Source organism: Dasypus novemcinctus, chromosome 9, assembly GCF_030445035.2.
Source record: "Dasypus novemcinctus isolate mDasNov1 chromosome 9, mDasNov1.1.hap2, whole genome shotgun sequence".
Taxonomy (NCBI): domain Eukaryota; kingdom Metazoa; phylum Chordata; class Mammalia; order Cingulata; family Dasypodidae; genus Dasypus; species Dasypus novemcinctus.
This window is the reverse complement of record NC_080681.1, coordinates 28,762,110-28,780,701: the sequence shown is the minus strand read 5'-3', so window position 1 is coordinate 28,780,701 and position 18,592 is coordinate 28,762,110. Positions and strand designations below refer to the sequence as shown.

The 18,592-nt window shown below is 32.7% G+C and overlaps 1 protein-coding gene across 4 annotated transcripts in view; it reads left to right on the top strand.

The window, feature by feature from the left end:
- The window catches only part of PTBP2 (polypyrimidine tract binding protein 2), an 82,296-nt gene that overhangs the window by 54,884 nt on the left and 8,820 nt on the right, over window positions 1-18,592 (top strand). For 2 of the 4 annotated variants that reach the window (XM_004471697.4, XM_004471698.4), the window contains exons 8-11: window positions 348-543; window positions 14,921-15,075; window positions 16,536-16,569; window positions 16,987-17,079. In XM_004471697.4, the coding sequence (XP_004471754.2) occupies window positions 348-543; window positions 14,921-15,075; window positions 16,536-16,569; window positions 16,987-17,079 (478 nt within the window). The remainder of the gene's footprint in view (window positions 1-347; window positions 544-14,920; window positions 15,076-16,535; window positions 16,570-16,986; window positions 17,080-18,592) is intronic. The other 2 variants (XM_004471699.4, XM_012530320.3) reach the window with 1 other exon arrangement.

The window sequence follows — 18,592 nt, the reverse complement described above, 5'->3', positions numbered from 1 at the left end:
CAGTAGATTCACGCCCATACAGTTAGATTGAATTTTAAGAATAGTACTCATAAGTTAATTTTATTATAGTGGTACTACTAAAGTGGTAGGACTGACTGACTGTGGCCCTTTTTAGTTTTTTAATTAAATAATGGAATATTCGCATGAATATTTAACTGGTTGTATTTTAGATTTAAGAGCATTTTCTATTTAAAGAAGGTAGTATTTGGTGGTAACTAATACATGTACAAATATTAATTAACAGTTGTGTGAAATTTGGTCTCCATTGATGGCTTTTATATGTAGGTTTTCATTGTTGAGTTTTATTATCAAAAGCTTTGCTGATAATATTTTATTCACTTTTACAGGCCCTAGATGGTCAGAATATTTATAATGCTTGCTGTACCCTCAGGATTGATTTTTCCAAACTTGTGAATTTGAATGTAAAATACAACAATGATAAGAGTAGGGATTATACTAGACCTGACCTTCCATCTGGAGATGGACAGCCTGCATTGGACCCAGCTATTGCTGCAGCATTTGCCAAGGAAACATCTCTTTTAGGTATGATTTTTATTGCCTCTACCACTTTTCTCCCATTTTGCCAAATGGGAAAGTGTGTTAAACACGAGTAAGTATAATGAATCCCCTTTTTTGGAAGTTCACAAATTGTATTAGGTTTTGTGGGTTTTGTTTTTTTCAGGTGAGAAAGCATATAAATGCAGTCAGGATAAATACCTGAAGTTTCTTTATAAATGTAATTAAAGTATATCCATTTTGTTTCTTTTACCCCTTTCACCTTTCCCTTGCCACTCTCCCAAAACAAAATAAGGAAAGCTCTAATGAAGAAATACTGTTGACTTCTTAATATATTATTTTTTGTGTGTGTGTTTTGTTTTGTTTTTAATTTCTCTCCCCTCCTCCCACCCTGTTGTCTGCTCTTTGTGTCCATTTGCTGTGTGTTCTTCTGTGTCCGCTTGCATTCTTGTCAGCAGCACTGGAATCTGTCTCTTTTTTTGTTGTTGCATCATCTTACTGCATCAGCTTTCCTTGTGTGTGGCGCCACTCTGGGCAGCCTGCATTTTTTCGTGTGGGGTGGCTCTCCTTGTGGGGCACACTCCTTGCACTTGGGGCTCCTGTACGTGGAGGACACCTGCGGGGCACAGCACTTCTTGTACACATCAGCACTGCATGTGGGCCAGCTCACCACACTGGTCAGGAGGCCCTGGGTTTGAACCCTGGACCTCCTATGTGGTAAGCGGATGCTCTCAGTTGAGCCAAATCCGCTTCCCTTAATATATTATTTATACTTCAGACTTTATACTATGCTGTCTTTCAGTATGTAAGACCCTTGTTCATATACTTTAGGGCTATTTTGATTCTTTTAGTTTAGTACTGGATAGAAACAGCAAAATGATAACTGACAAAACTAATATGTAATGGGAGGAGGCATATGTGTTTTTTTGAAATATAGTATAGCAGCTCTTAAAAAAACAAAAGGGTTTCTATAAAATTTAGTTGGCTATTTAATTGCATTTTGTCTTAATCATTTATATTCTTACAATGAATTTGAAACACATAACATATAATGTAAGAATGTTCAACTAATAGTTGATGGAGTCAAGATGAAGAAAAAATAAGGGAAAATGTTATTTTGTAAGCAAATTGGATGAAGTGATTAATAACATGACATTTTACAGTTTCCTTTTATTCGGTTTGGGAAATTGTTTCTTGATTTATGACATTGGTTAGATTATCTTTATTTCAGGGTTTTCTGTCCACATGGAACCCAAGATTAATGAGTCACAACACAGCTCTTACAGTTTAGTTTATTATCCACCAATAAAAAAAGAAAAAGCCTTATAATTAAGTAGTTCCTAGAAATTAATTTTTATGTACTATGGCTTTGTAACAATAGTATGTCCATCTTTGAATATAGATACCAGTACACAAGAAAAGCAGTTGATAGTTGAAGCTCATTCCAGTGACTTCAAACAAAACAGTCCCAGGAAGTGGTTGTAGCTCAGTGGTTGAGTGCCTTTTTCCCCTCTATGAGATCCTGGGTTCCTAAAAAACAAAAACACAACTCTCCATTTATTCTGATTTTCTAATATATTTGTTGGCACAAGCCATATCCATTTATATTGACTGTAACAGATATTTTAGTTTAATAATACTCTTTTTTACAGACTCTCTATCCCTGTATGGGTCTAGGTTTCCTGTACGGGCCTAGGTTTTAGAGCCTTGAGTCTCTTGATTTGGCTCACAAATGGTAGTAATGATAGTGTACCGTTTTTTTTTAAAGGTGAGACAATAATGAGTGATACATGGCCCTTGCTTGGATTAGTATAGATTCTTAAGCTCTTTGCTGCTGGGAATTGTATTATCTTATGAAAGAGAAAAGAGTCAACCTTTATTGAATAGCTTATAGGTCCTAGGAGTTCTGCTAGAAATTTGGCAGATACATTATATAATCTTTACAATAGCTAAATGAAGGTAATTGGTTCTGTCACGTTTTACTTATCATTTCTGAGAGGTTTTCAAATTCACACTCATCTTGTTAAGGTAACAATTTTAGAATAAAATAACAGGAAATTCCAGCTATCAGCAAACAGAGGACAACAACAAATCCACGACTGTGAGGAGCTTACGCTTATTTGCCCATCTGGGTGTGCTTAAATGTGTTTGTGTTCTGGTCCTGGGTGGAGATAGGTTAGAAGTCATCTGGACTATTCTCGGGAATTCAGCACCATTTCATTGGGCTTTGTTGAACATTTTTTAAAAAGTGGTAATAAATAAAAAGCCTTTCTGATAATAGATTATGAAGCCCTGGCACAACTAACTTCTGTCTCACTCTATGTTTGTATTCATTTTTCAAGTAGTCTGCATTTTTGCACTAGAGGATCATAAGTACTTTGCTCAGTTCTTAATAAGTTTGTGTAGTGTACTTACAGCTCTGTTTTGAGTTTTTAAATGTATTTGTTTCCACATCTTTCAAAGAAAGGAAAGTTTGTCATGCTAGTTTGAAAAATATAGTGAACTCATCTTCCTTCACTAGATCTTCATCTTTTACCCATTCTAATAGTTTTGCTTGTTATAACTGAACTTTTAAAAGTATCCTCAAATGGTTTTTGAAGAGTTGAAAAAAGTTTTCAAAACCAAGTAATGTTTTGATAATTTATGAGATATAATCACTTTCTGATTTATTTCTTCTCTTTTTCTTTGTAGTTATATATGTATTTTTATATAAAATTAAAATCACACGTACTTACATCTTTACATTTTATTGTAACTTGTGTTTTTAAGAATTTTGTGAAGAATATAATTTAATAGCTGCATTGCATTCTAATGGATATACCTTGAAAATTACCCTTTGCTGCACATTTAGGCTATTTCCATACTTTTACTAGTGTAAGTTGCATTGTGACAAAAACTCTAGGCATAACTTTTTTGCCTCTTATTTCCTTAACTAGATTCTGAAACTAGAGTTAGTGGGTTAAAGAAAATATAAGAATACTGATTCTTATTTCAAATTTCTTTATAGGAAAAGGGGGTGTTAATTTAAACTAGCATGAATGAATGGCATATTAGATTGGCTTTCCTATTTTTCCACTACTGGTATTAAGTATTACTAATTAATTTGATAGGAAATTGTTTTTAATTTTTATTACTTCATGAGCTAGTTTGAATTTTTAAAATTACTTGTTAGGTACTTGTAGTTCTTTGAATAGGTTATCTACATTCTTTCTTTTGAGGTGTATAATTCTTATAAAACACTTATTAAAAATACTGCATTCATATTTGGTATGAGCTGAGCCTTCAACTTTATTAGACTTAGCCAGTTTTGTGAAAAATTATTTTTAAATAATTCATCCCAATCTAAAGGTATCTCTTTATAGGATATTAACGTAAGATGGGTTTCTTTTTTTTCACATATTTGGTGCGTATTTATACTTTTTTTCTTGAGAAAGCACTGTATTACTTTTTAAAGTGGTTTTGAAAAACCCTTTACAGTGACATGAAACATTGCAATACTAAGGTTATGCTTCCTGGAATAACAACTAAATCCTCTTTGCCTCCAATTATATTTAATCAGTCAGATGACTTGAAAGTACATAGTATTGGTGGAATTCTTTTTGAGCTGTCTTCCTTAAAGAGTAGTTTTTCAAAATGAAGAAGCTGGTAAGAGTACCCCTTTATTTCAAAGATTTTATAAGAAGACAAAAGGTGATATCTGGGAGGGGCATTCACTTTACCTTGTATAATTTTCATATTATATTTAGCCATTTGACTGAATGTAATTACTTTAGAATCAGAATTATATATTTTAATTGACAGATTTTATGGACTAATTTTTTAAGGCTAGCACTTATATCTGGCTTCTCTGCTTCTTTCAGTACTTGGAATTACAGTGTCAGATAATATAATTTATTTAAAGAAGGGAGACTTGAGTCATACTTTGTAATTAGTTAGAAACCTGGCATCTAAATACATAATCAGAAACCTAGCACACTTACTAGTCTTTCACATATTCTATTTCAAAGAAAAAAGTGATTAAAAAAATCCTTGAGATTCTAAATTGAGATCTTTATAATCATCTTATCTTGTTTAATAAGTATAGTTAATTTATAAAGGTATAGATCACTTTTAGAAAAATTGCCAGAGATAATTTTTTTCCTGATTATGTTTTCTATTATTTTTTAAAATTACAGTATATAATACCAACAATGAATAATTTTAGAGCTATCTCTGTATTTTAAGCTGAATGAAGTAGCAGTCAACCATACCCATCAGACAGTCTTAACAGAAAGGCAAAGCAAATTTTTTATAGTAAATCTGACATTTAAATATTAATAATTGAGAACAGATAATAACAAACATGCATTCATGAAGGTGAGTGCCCAGTCATTACAGAAGAATGCTTCTCAAAATCATGAGTCAGGCTACATTCACTTAATCTTGTGATGTAAGCCATTAAGTAAGTAGACAATTCTCTGAAAAGAGATGTTTGTGAAAAGGGGTTTTAAAGATAAATATATATATGTACAGATTTCTAGAAAATGAGGTCTTTTGGGATTATTAGCATTGATAGATGGGATTAAATTTTGGAAGTCCCTTCGCTAGGAATAACTATTTAAAACATGATTAGTTTTAAAATAATTACTTAGGTTCCAGCATTGTTAGAGTTCTGCATTTCATTAATTTTGTGACAAAAACAGTTGGATTGTGTCTTTGAGGCATTTTCTCAATCCCAGGAACTAAGAGTTTCTCTGATGCATATGGATATTAATAATAGCTAACAGTTATTGGATATGCATTATGTACCAAGCACTGTTCCTAGTCCTTAACATGTGAGTTACTTTTCATATCATCAGTAAAGGTAGGTGTTCTTTATTGCCCCCATTTTACAGATTTGGAAACTGAGGTACAATTACCTTCTTTTTTTTGAATACCTGAAGTATTTTGTTGTTGTTGCCATGTCAGAAATGTTTTGTTGCCAAATCCATTCAGTGTTTAACCTGGCTGTCTAATGATTACAAAACCAAAAGTGAATATTCATATATTCATTTAGATTTGTATCCAAATATGGAATTTTACATACATATATAACATGTAAATCAAAACATAAGAAGTTGAACATGTTTTTATCTTTTCACAAACTGTACAGTGAAACTTTTAACATGCTAATGTCTGAGTTTTTTCAAAACTGTAATATCTCATTAATAAGACTAATTATAGCAAAGAAATTAATGACCATAAATTCATACCAAGAAAGTTATCTGCTAATGGCACATTTGAATCCATACAAAACCAAAGTAATCACTTGTATTCATACACACATCACAGAAATATTTCCCAGAAACATTATGGTATGTATATTTTAAAGCATACCAGTGAATACCATAATAATACCCAAACAAAAAAATATTGCCTCGTATAGTTTAAAATACAATATTTATGTTCAACATAAATCAGATATTTTGATCAGAAGTTACGTGAAAGTACCTGGACTAGTTCACTGTCAGATAGCTTTCATTGCATTTCTGTTTTAACCCTAAGTAGTAAGAAACTGTAGTTGAAGCATGTGTACTTCTCCATGTGTGTGATCTTAGAAAATAATGTTAAATCTTTGGATAGTTAAACTGTCCTCTACTTTGCCATGGCTGAATTTTAAAAAATAAATTTTAAATCTCAACATGCCTCTCTTATAAAAAGAAGTTGAAAAGCTGAAGTAGAATTGTTCATTTTTAAAAATTTGTCAGTAGATAAAATTTTAATTTCCAAATCACAAATTAACTTGAAGCAGTATCCTTTAGAGAGTTTGTTAAACTCCATATTCATTTTAAATATTTGAATGAATGTTTGAATCTGGAATTAATAGTTTTATCTTTTGAGCAAAGGAAATGTATTTAGTGATAGTTGAATGCCTTGGAGATATTGAAGCCATGATTGAAATAAAAACAAGAAAGAGTATCTTATTACATTAGTTTGTATTTTCTTATTAACCAGCATTGTCAGTTGGAATAAGTTTATGGCAGAAGGACTGAATTATTGTTTATTCAGGGCAGAAGTTTCATGCAATATTTTTAATGCATGATGACATAGTTGTTTCTTCAAAAATTTCTTCCTTGGATTAATCCTAAATTTACTTTCCTTTACCTTCCCTTTTCCCATGACAACCTGTCAGATATTTGAAGACCTCTCTTATTCATCTTAGTTTTCATGTTTTTAAGGCTGAACAGTCTGAATTCTATGATAGTGAACTTATCTTCTGATCCAGGAGATAAGTTCTATCAGATAAGACTGTTTATTTGAAGAAATTTTGTTTTTTAGAGATGACAGTTATGTGTGTTACGGCTAAACTAAATGAATATCTAAAGAAGAATATTACTGTTGTTCTGCAATTAGAAAAAAATTATATATGCTTGTGACCATATTATATAAAATGTGTCTCTACTTTAAAGGAGGCAAAAATTATACAAAAATTTTTATTAGCTGTTCTAAAGATAAATCAAGAAAGTGATAGCTACATAGAGGAAATTTCATTTAGATAATCCTTCATTGATCTTTTTTTTTCCCCTGAGTTTTTCCTAACTGCTTATTTCTATTCCCTTTTAGTTTCTTTAGTTTCCTTTTTCCCCTTTGATTTAGATTTTACTTTAAAAGTAGTAACCTCTCTAAATGTACCCTCCCTATTTCCCCCTCTTTCTTTAGACTTTTCTCACAACCCCTCTTAGTAATAGCCATGGATATTTCATTTCCTTAGAAGGAGTCTGCTTCACCTAAGTGGCATATTGGTTTATTTTTCATATTATTCAGCAGTCATTTAATACTGTGCTGGGTACAGTATTAAAGGGACTCAGGAAGGGACTCAAAAGGATAGCAAAGTTTCTATTTCCATAAACTCCTAATCTGGTGAAGGCAGCAAGCATGCCCTGATGAGATGCAAATATAAAATAAATATGATAGAATATTCTGTAATATATGTATTTTAATATATGATAAATACTGAAATATATAAATACAATAGAGTTAGTTTGGCTATTCGAGCATAATGAAATAAGTAATTCATCCGAAGTAGAATTGGAAAGTTTTATGGGATAAGGCCATTTGATTTGGATAAGAATAAACAGGATTTTTTAAAAGAGTTTGTTTTATTAGCAAACATAATACATTATGTCATGTTTAAGGAATGACACGCTTCCATTTATGAATGAGACATAGGGTTATTGGTTTTTTAGTTTGCTAAAGCTGCTGGGAGCAAAATACCAGAAATGGGTTGGCTTTTGTAAAGGGAATTTTTTAGGGTAAATGCTTATAGTTCTGAAGCTGTGAAAATGTCCAAATGAAGGCATCATTAGAGGTGCTTTCTTACCAAAGATCTGCTCCTGGATCCTGGGTTCTTGTCATGCAGTGAAGCAAAATGGTGGCTTTACATTTGGGTCTCTATCTTATCCTCCAGGTTGCTTTCTCCCCAAACTCAGCTGTGAGTGATAAAGTACATGGTTTCTTCAACTTAGAGTTGCTCTGTGAAGCTCACCTTTCTGGGGCCTCTTTCCACACCTCTCCTCCGGTGATTTCAGTATCTGGTCTTATCTGGGAGACCCAGACTGGGTTCCCATCCTCTTGCTCTAGAGTATTGTACAGGTGGAGAAATGAAAGCAGAAACACAGAGAAAAGGAGCCACCATTTTGACCCTGCCATGAGAGACAGAGGATTATCTGCTGTCACAGATAGACAAAGGAATCGTTGATCTGATGATCCATCAGCTATTTTTAAGAAGTTGAGTGAAGTAGTTTAATTTTAGGAAACCAACTGAGAGACCTAGGGTGCATTAGAAGGGTGAAGGTGGAGACTGAATACCAGATAGGATGCCAATAGAGTAGTCTTTAGTAAGATAAAATTGTGAATTTAAATTAGGGGTATGCGTTGAATGAACAGGAACAAATAGGAGGTAAAGGTAAATATAATAGGACTTGGAGTCTCATTGATATGATTAGTTATGAAGAATTAAATGGGTTAATTCACATGGAGGAGTCCACTAAATGGTGGAAAATTTAGCCTTGGAATTTCAGTTTTGTGGGGTTATAAATTCAGAGGCCAGAGGTATGATATTTAAAACTTCTGTTCAAGGCTCCCTGGGTAAAAGTGAGCAAGAGTAGTAAGGAATTGAAAATGGAACTTTGTGCATTCATATTGCAAGAGATAGAAGGATCAGATAAATAGGATTATAACTAGTGGCTGTTAATTTCATATTGTTCGCAAGAATGGTGTAAAGTAAGTTACCAGGGACCAGGGATGTGTGATAAGGAAGTATCTACTCTTTTAAGAAGTGTGCCATAGAAGGAGAGATGGATGATAGTTTAGGAGTATAGCTTGGTCCTAAAGGAAAGTGAGGAAGTATGCATAATCCTTAAGAGTATAAATTCCTAATCCAGATTTCCTGAGTTTGGAATCTGACTCAGCTTGCTGCCTTGGATTTCACATTTGTAACAGATATAATAATGTTAATAATCTCTATTTTCTAAAGCTATCATGAGGATTAAATGTGTTAATACATACATGCAAAGCACTTTGTACAAGGTCTGGTATATAATAAAAATGCTCAGTACATACTAATATTTGTCTTTAAGGCTGGCTTGAGTCCTAGAATTGATTGTAATGGATAGAATCAAGAATGTAGTGGAAACGTTGGGACTTGGAAATTAAAGCTATTTTTTAGAACATTCAGAAGGAATTTTTATCAAAGCTCACATAGGAACTTGGGGATAGAGCTGGAGCCAGACCTGGAATCACTTTACAGTCCGCATTACCCTCATTTTGTATCATTTATGAATGAGACTTAGGGTTATTGAGTGTTGGAAAGATCACAGAATGTGACAGGGGTTATGGAAGAAGAAGGAAATAAAGCCAGGTGCTAAAGTCTTTAAAGAGAGAAAATGTACCAGTGGTCCAAGGTCTATTTGGATAAGAAAGGAGGTAGTATAATAGGATGGCGTTGATATGAAATGTCAGCCTATTTGATGGTGGTAGAACAGCATTTTGAAAGTAACATTGAATGGTGGGGTAGTGATGAATAATACATCCTTTTTCTTCCCTTTGGGGAAAGGTTTGGGGAGATAAAAGTGACTTTCTGAGGCGATTATAAGAGAAGTGTCATTAAGACAAAGCAAACTTTTAATTAAAAAGTTTCTCTAAGGAACAGGTTGAATAAAAATGCAATTGTTAATGATAGAAAAAAGAGTGGATTCCAGAGGTCAAAATAGGAATTGAAGGGAAGCTTGGTGGAAGAGGAGGAATAGACTGTTTAAGGTAAGAATAGCAGTTAACATTCTTGTCAAAAGTATAATTTTATTTTCAAATTAGGAAATAAGACGTAAAAATTGTCCTAGTCCCCTACCTTTACCCAGCTCCCCTCCCTCTCAGAAATGAAAAGGGCCTTAGAATCTCACCACCAACCAGTCCTCATTTCAGTAGTATAGAGAAGACTAACAACTACCAGATGTGTTGAACAGGGAAAAGTAAGACCAAAAGAAATCATGTAGTTGTCTTTGGATAGAAGTTTTAGAAAGGGAAATGAGATAAAGCAAATACTACATCCTTAAAAGTATAGAACTGTCAGAGCCAAGAGAAGCCTAAGGAAACATGACTGAAGTAAAATGGGATCCTGGATGGAATCCTGGAACAGGAAAAGGACATTAGGTCCAAACTAAAGGAAATCTGAATAAGGTATGGAATATAGTGAATATTAAAGTATTAGTATTAGTTAATTGTAACAAACATTCCAGATTAATGGAAGATAGTAATAATAAAATAAATTTTAAAAGACAAATTAATTCTTCAACTGAGGTAAGGTAAAACAAAGCTAAGGATACCTTTGTATGTCAGCAAAATATGACCCAAAGGGCAGAGGGATAGGTGTGAATTTTTATCACTTTTTGCCTCTGGATTTAATGCTTTGGGTCTCTATCAGATATGTAGTTGTGTTTCCATCAATTTCAGTAGAAACAGGGTTAGGAATAATACAGTGTCAAGACTAATTTGGGATATTTATAAAATTACTGAACCATTCAAAACACCTGGATGGCTGGAGAGTGGGTGTAGTAGCTCGGTGGTTGAATATCTGCTTTGCATGTACAAAGTTGCCAGTTCAGTCCCTGCTATCTCCTTTTAAAAAATCTGAATAGCTCAGATGGGGATCATTTCATGTGGAAAGGTTTCCTATACTTCCTTTTCTCGCATATTGCTATTTATTAGCTCTTTTACATCATTTTACTATAACAGTCCTGAAAGTAGAGCAGACATTTTTGTCTCCCATCTTCAATATACATAAGCTGTGTTTTTTCAACCATACCTTTTGCTTTAGCTAAAAATATCCATCATTAAAATTATATTTATAGCTGAAAAGAAACCACTTGAACATATATATGTAATGTATATAACATGTTTTATAAAAAGAAGATGCTAAATTTATTATAGCTAGGATTTAACATTTCTAAGAAAAATACAGTATAGAAATCTTCAGAATTTATTATCTTATAAGTAGTACATCATGAGTTACTTTGTAGGTTTTAATGATTTTTATTGCAGCAGAAAATATTTTGATTAAACCTAGAGAAATTTTACCTGATTGGCAAAGTAATTTATCAAAGAAGAATATACTGAGGAAAGTGGTACATATTTAAAATTCCAGTAAAAGCTTAAATTACTCTGGGTGGTTTAGAACTGCTTAAAGGTGGCTTCAGTAGTTTGTCTAAGTTATCAGCCCAGGGAAGGAAATAATGAAAGAGAAATATATACTAGTGGCATTAAGGATAGTGACGACTCTTCATCTCTTCTTCTATGCTCCAGCTACCTAAAATGAAAGAAGGATCATTTGGCAGAAAAATAGATAATCTGACTTAGTAGTAGTAGCACAGTAGCCTAGATGGTGGTAATAAGTAGTAAAGTGAGGAAACTAGTAAAAACAAATGGGGCCTCACAGTTTACATTCCACTTTTTGGTAAGTTTGAACCAAATTTTTCAATAGAATATTAGTGGTCTTATTTTTACTTAACTATAATATTGTATATAAAACTAATGATATTCTCTGGCATTTTGCTTTTTAAAAATGTCTCTCGGGTTTGCCACACTAAAAAGAGCATTAGCCTAGATTTTTAAAATGTTTTTCTCAGTTACGATTTTTTCATGGTAAGGCTTGATATTTTAAGTAATATTGAGCCACCAAGTCCTCTCCATTGTAAAATCCAGATTTCAAGGAGAAGTGTATTTTCAAAACAATAATATAAAAATAACATAAAAAATATTTAAAGTTTTCTTGAACAAGTTTTCCTTTACCTTTGAATTATTTTGGTAAATAATTTTCATTAGATTGTTTAACTTTATTGTATATTGGTATGATAGAGACACATTTTAGAGGAAACAGTTTTCTACAAAAATGAGGTGTTAACCTTGGGCTGTCATGTTTAGTTTGATATTTTTAATTTAATGTGATATTTTGTATATGTGTTATGAATTAATAACTTGGAGATGTCAGCAGGACAAGAGTAATGACTTAAAACTAAATTTTGAAGGTGTAATGTATAGCACAACTATATGCATCAGCATTCATTTTTAAATGTATGTTACAGTGTTTTCTTTCTCTGAAGTGAATAAATGCATCTTTTTAATATCTTGGAATTATCCGAGTACTCTATATGTACAAGGCATCATACCAAGTATACATATTAGTGTTTGCGAATGTTGTACAGAGATCCTTAGGGGCCCCTGAGATCTTCTCAGAAGGTCCATAAAGTCAAAACTATTTTCATGATAGTAAAATGTGATTTGCCTTTTCACTCTCATTCTCTTACTAGTGTACAGTGGCGTTTACAACATCTGAAGACTAATGGAATGTGTGATCGTGTATTCTTATGCTTAAAATGTTCCTGCTTTTAAATTTTTTGACATATCAATAGAGCTCACATAAAACAAAAGTTCTTTGAGGTCCTCGCTAATTTTTAAGAGTGTAAAAGGGTCTTAAAACCAAAATGTTTGAAAACTGCTTCGCTATAGGATACAAATTTCAAGACATTTCTGGTAGGATAAATAGGAGTAGATACAGAGTATTTGAATAAACAGGAGATGGTGGTAAGAATAAAAAAGGTACAGAGAAAATGCTAGTGATAAGATTTTTTAGATTAATTTTGGTGTGGTAAGAAATTTGTATTAGCTCAAAGTTAAGTTTCTCTGGCATGATGGGCTGGAGAATCACCTCTTGCCTGTTAAAAATGAAAATCAAACCAGAAATTAAACTGATTTAATTTTTTATTGTGGAAGAGATCAGATCAAATGTCATTGATAGATTTCAGAAAAGAAATGAGATTTGATACTGAACTTTTTTCTTTTGTATGCCACATTTTGCAGTTGTTTGTTTTTTGTGGGTTTTTTTTTTTTTTTTTTTTTTTGCCATTACCTGGATGTCATTAAAGATAAGGAATGTAGTAGAATTTTAAGATACTTTTTCTACGAAAAGATAGCCAGTTAACAACTGGTTAAAGGTAGGGAAACGGAGATGATTTGTCAGTATAATGAGTAAATCTGGCGTTTCTACTACTCTTAAATAATTGTTGTTTAGCTTTAGTTGAATGATCTGTGCATTCAGCCAAAGTCCTGAAGAGTAATGTTTAAAAAAAAAAAAAACACCAAACACCAAAGACATCACTTTTGAAGAGTATCCAAGAACAAAATTATTGTGAATGCATGCCTAGGAGTTAGAAATGTATCTCTGTTTGAAATTGATAATTCAGAATGTCTGCTTAATGTTAAATAGAAACAACTACAGAAACTATAATAGAGTGTAATGAAAGTTGAGAAGTTAGTAATGTTGGAGAATAGTTAAGTTGAAAAGATCCACACTGTGATCCAGGTGGTACTGAGGATTACTGTACAGTGGTAAATATTATACAAGAGAAGTTTCTATTTTAAAATTAGATCCTTAACTCTTGGATGAGCAGGTGAGTGGGTGAAACAGAATTGGTATTGAGTTGATTACTAGTGGACCTGGATGATAGGTACATACATGGAGGCTCATTATTTTGGTGTTTCTACTTTTGTGTTGGAAGCTTGCCAAAATAAAAAGTAAAAACAAAAAAGGGGGGGGGGTGTTAGAAAAATAGGGGTTCCTAAAAAATGATGTGGGCGAAAAGCCATAAAACTCATCTAGAGCCAGAATAAAAAGAAGAAATATTCCTGTGTTGGAGCGCTCAGACAGAATGGATGAAGCCTGGATTGAAAAAAGATTGGAAGGGGGAAAAAATGTTTTAAGTAAAAAACTAAAGGAATTGCGATGCTAAAGAATCCTCACATTGCTAAGGGAAAGTCATGGTAGTTTCTATAAAGTAAAAAGATCAAAGGTTAATTAAAGAGATAAAAAGAATAAGACCTCGAAACCAAATGTAACACAGATCCTTATGACATGCACGAGAAGGCTGAAAGGAGAGAAGAAAAAACGTGAACTTATGGGACGACAGTGCTCAGGGCCATTTCTATACAGGTATGTCATGAAGTCAACATCATTTAGATTGGTTATTTTTTCACTTTTTTAACAATATAAAATCATGATTTTTTAAAAAAATGAACTTATAGAGAAATAAGCTGGTTACTAAGAATTTGAGATGAAAGGATCTGAGTTCATTGATAATTGAAAAACAGATAAAAGCTGCTGAGACAAAAGGGTATTCTCTCTGTAATAAATGACTGGAGATAAAATGACTTAAAGATGATAGGAAAAGAATAACAGTGGAAAGTAGAGCAGTAGAAATAAGAAGGAAATGTTCCAAGTGGTTGGCAAAGGGTAGGAAAATAAAGCTTGTGTGATTATAGTGATGTCTTCTCATTTTTCTACTGGGAGTATGTTGTGTTTGAGAAACTTGTGTTCATCATAACTATTTGAATGTGAAATTAAGGCAAACAAATGTTCATACAATTTTCTTGAGGTCATTTGAATGAATTAGATAATGATGTTCAGTGTGATTTTTCTCTAGGAACTAATGGGCTTAATATATTTGTTTCATAAGCTGTAATTATTTATGTGACTAAGTGTGAGTATATGTAGAAAATGTTTGAGTTACTGTTATGTTGAAGATGTTTTTTTTTAGATTTTGGCTTCTTACTGTAAACAATGGAGGTAAATCTTTTAGACTTTCAAGTATTATATTCTTTATGCTTTGCTTGCTTTTCCATAGGATACGGATTGTTATGTATTTGGTTTTTTAAGAAAATACAGGTATGTACCTTAGTTCAAATAATTAATGGTTTCTTCAAAACCAGTTACTTTTCTCAGCTACACATCAGGAACCATTTGGGATGGTCAGCCATAAACCATGCAGCCATCATACTTAAATTGGTTTTGTAAAGGACTTGTGTGTGTTTCGTAAAATATGCTTTATTTTAAAATTAGGGCTTCCTGTTGCAGCTGTTCCAGGAGCTCTGAGTCCTTTGGCTATTCCAAATGCTGCTGCAGCAGCTGCAGCAGCTGCTGCTGGCCGAGTGGGTATGCCTGGAGTCTCAGCTGGTGGCAATACAGTCCTGTTGGTTAGCAATTTAAATGAAGAGGTTAGTAAAATAATTTTCTAATGTTAATTATTTAATTCCATTTCATTCGTGAAAGTTTTCATGTTTATTTCATTTTGCACTTGCCTTTTTTTATGTACATTCATTAGTCAAAGTATTTTCTGTATGTTTCTATTTCTGAATAAAATCTACATACTTGCTTAGGTAATACTTTATTTCCTTAGATGGTCATATCTCTTTATATCTTTATCTGTGTATATATATTTAAAATTAGCTACCTATTTTTCCTAAGAAAAATATGGTGAAGTACCATAGTTTGGCTTTTTATCTTTTTGTTGTTCTCAAAGGCAAATGTGGTCTAATTTTCAGATTTAACTGTAAAACAATTTTGCTCTTTGCCTTTTCTAATTATTTGCTTGTTCATTTCATGCTTATGTGTCATTGCATTTTTAAAATCTTATTTTATGTGAACTACTCTAATACATTTTTCTTTGAAGGTTCTTCCAAAGATCTTGACGAGGCACTCTTCCAGCCTTTCTTAGTAATTTTTTCTTTGCAGTTAATTAGTCATTGTCTTCTAAAAAATATTTTCCAACTTTATCCCCCCTCCCTTTCTTGTTAAATGAAATCTATTGCTGAGTTGTTTTCTTTAGTTGTACATTTTATGTCTAGTATATTTTATTTTGATTGCTATGAAAGCTGGTATGAAATGTGGGAAGCTCAATGTTATTGGTTTCTTATGTCTAATTTGAGTATTTGTTTCATTTTAATTGGCCTCTGTTAATATGAACATTAATCTTATTTTATCATTTAATAGTATTGTCATTCACAGTCCTGCATGCTAAAATGTTTGGATCAGAGTGCCTTTGTTTTTATTTTAAGACTTTTGCCTGCATTTCATAACCAGCCATGCTTATGCAGTTAAAGTTCAAAGTTTAAAATTCCTATGCATGCTTTCCTTCCCCTATGTTGAGATGAAATGCTGTAATTTACTCTTTGATGTAGATGTACTTTACCCATATTTGTCTTGGATGACTACATTTTACTCAGTTTTTCTTGTACAGTACATAAACCAACCATTTTCTGACCAAATTCCTGCATTTCCTATGTACTGACCTATATTTTATTTTTTTTTTGTTCCCCAATTCCTTATTTTTTCTTCTGCATTGCTGTTTCCCTTCCCCATTTCATCCTTTTCCCTGTGTGTTCACCTTCCCTTTCCTTGTCTTTTCCCAAATGCCCGTTCCCTTCCCTGTCTTATCCTTTATTTTCCTTGTCCTTGTCTTCATTCCCCGTCTCCATTCCCTATGTTCATGCTTCTGTGCTTGAACAAATGTTCCTCGGACCAACTTGCCCCAATTAACCGCCTTGAACCATGATCCATGACCACCTCACCATTCTGCGGGAACCACCCTTCGTTATGGATGATCTGTTCATCTCCGCTCTTCCTCGACTCTTCTCTCTTCTTGTCTTACGCTGCTTGCTCTTCTCTCCTTCTAAAGATGGTTACGCCCCAAAGTCTGTTTACCCTCTTCGGTATGTTATTGTTAGCACTATACTTTTATTATTGATTTGATTTTTGTTTCACCTTAATTCTTATTTGTAGCTAGCACTTTGGCTTAAAGTTGAATAGTAAATCTTTTGCTATTTTTCTTTGCTATTTAAAACTCTCCATAGACACAAAATTTGTTTTAATGCATGCTGATTTATTTTGCATGGTCTTTAATTTAATATCATTCACATAGCTTTGAGGGTTTATCAAAAATTATTCTTTTCAAAATTCACTGTTCGAAATCTTGATCTTCTTTATTCATTTGTGAGAATGATGAGATTGAATGAGTGATCATGTTGATGTCTGAATGTTCCATTGATATGTCAGAAAGATAATCTTTAGCTGACTTAAACTAAAAATTAATTTCAATTTTGGATTACCTCTCTGTGGCTCCAAAAAAGGTGTTTATGGAGATGTGCAGCGCGTGAAGATTTTGTACAATAAGAAAGACAGTGCTCTAATACAGATGGCTGACGGAAACCAATCACAACTTGGTAAGCCTGGACTTATGTGTTAGTCTATACATCCTCAATTCTGACTTTAAATATATAAAGTAAAACTATGAACAGAAATAAGCCTCTTTACTCTAGTAAGATATCATTTATTTTTTGAATAGCCAGGCCTCAAACTGACATAATTTTCATATTTTAATGTGAATAGTTCTTCATGATGAACATATTTCTATTTTCCTGCTTTGCTTCTAAAATTTCTTAGGGGCAATCCATTAGGAATAGGTTTGGCTCCAAATTACAATAATAATTTCACACAAGAATTATAGTATTATATTAAAGGTCCTTCTTAGTTGTTTTCGAACTTGATTACTCTCTGTAAAGAAGTTAGCTTTTCATATAGTCCTTGGAATCCTGATTACTGTTGTTACTTTAATTCTTCTGAAGTCACAAGTATTTGACAAAATTTTGTAATAGTAAGAGTCACAAGCAGATAGTCTCTTTAGAGATAATAGTTTCTTCGAAAATGAGATACCTGTGCCAAAAGCACCATTGTTAATACCCTTTGGAATCTTAAATTCTGCGAATAGTCAAGTTACACTTACATTATTACCTAGATAAGTCATTGTTTCAATTGAATTTATATCTTGTCTTTGTATACCAAGTCACATCACTTAAATCTGCAATAATACAATTCCATACTCACAATGGGATTGACTATAAATGTTAGTATATTCTAGCTAATCTGTTTATTAAGATTCAGAAATGGTATGGCATAGGCTGGCTGAATTCACCTAGTTAAATTTTGAAATTTCCCAGTTTTTAGGTAAGGAATAGTTTGTCTTCGTTCTTATATGCAAATGAAATTTTCATCTGAACAATCTTATATACTGGACTGATTTTGTGCTTTGGAATCAGATATAAAGAAGTTTGAATTTCAGTGTTTTCTTACAGCAGTCTATAAAACTTAGGCTGTCCATGTTTTAAATGGAGATACTTTAAATGAAAGATGTGTAAAACTGCTGATTATGTAATAGGTGCTTAATGAATCTTTTTCTCTGCTTCTGTGTACTACTACTGTACTCTGGTTGAGGGAGTCATTGCTATTGTTTTTATTTATGTTGCATGTAGCATTTTATAGTGCTTTATGATTAAAATATTCTCAAGGCTGTTTTTTTTTTCCTAATCACCATATCAGTGGCATTACCCGCTTTGTACAAATAGAGCATGCAGAATTATCCTGGTTGCCTGAGAGAGAATTTAGTTAACCACATTCTTCCAGCTTTTTATTGGTTTTGTCTTATGTAAATACTTTAAAATAAGTGCTATTTTAATTTTAACTATACTTATATTTGTAACTCTTTAACCAGTTTTTAATAAGATCTTTTCACTAACACGTTGACTGATAGCATGGTTGATAACCTTTAGACTGTAGTCATAATTAATTTTTTATCTTTCATTGCTGCTAGCATAGATCTGATCTAACTTCCTACAAGTATATGCCCATAAAAAATGTGCTCATACCTCCAGTGCCTTTATAACACACACGCACACTCAC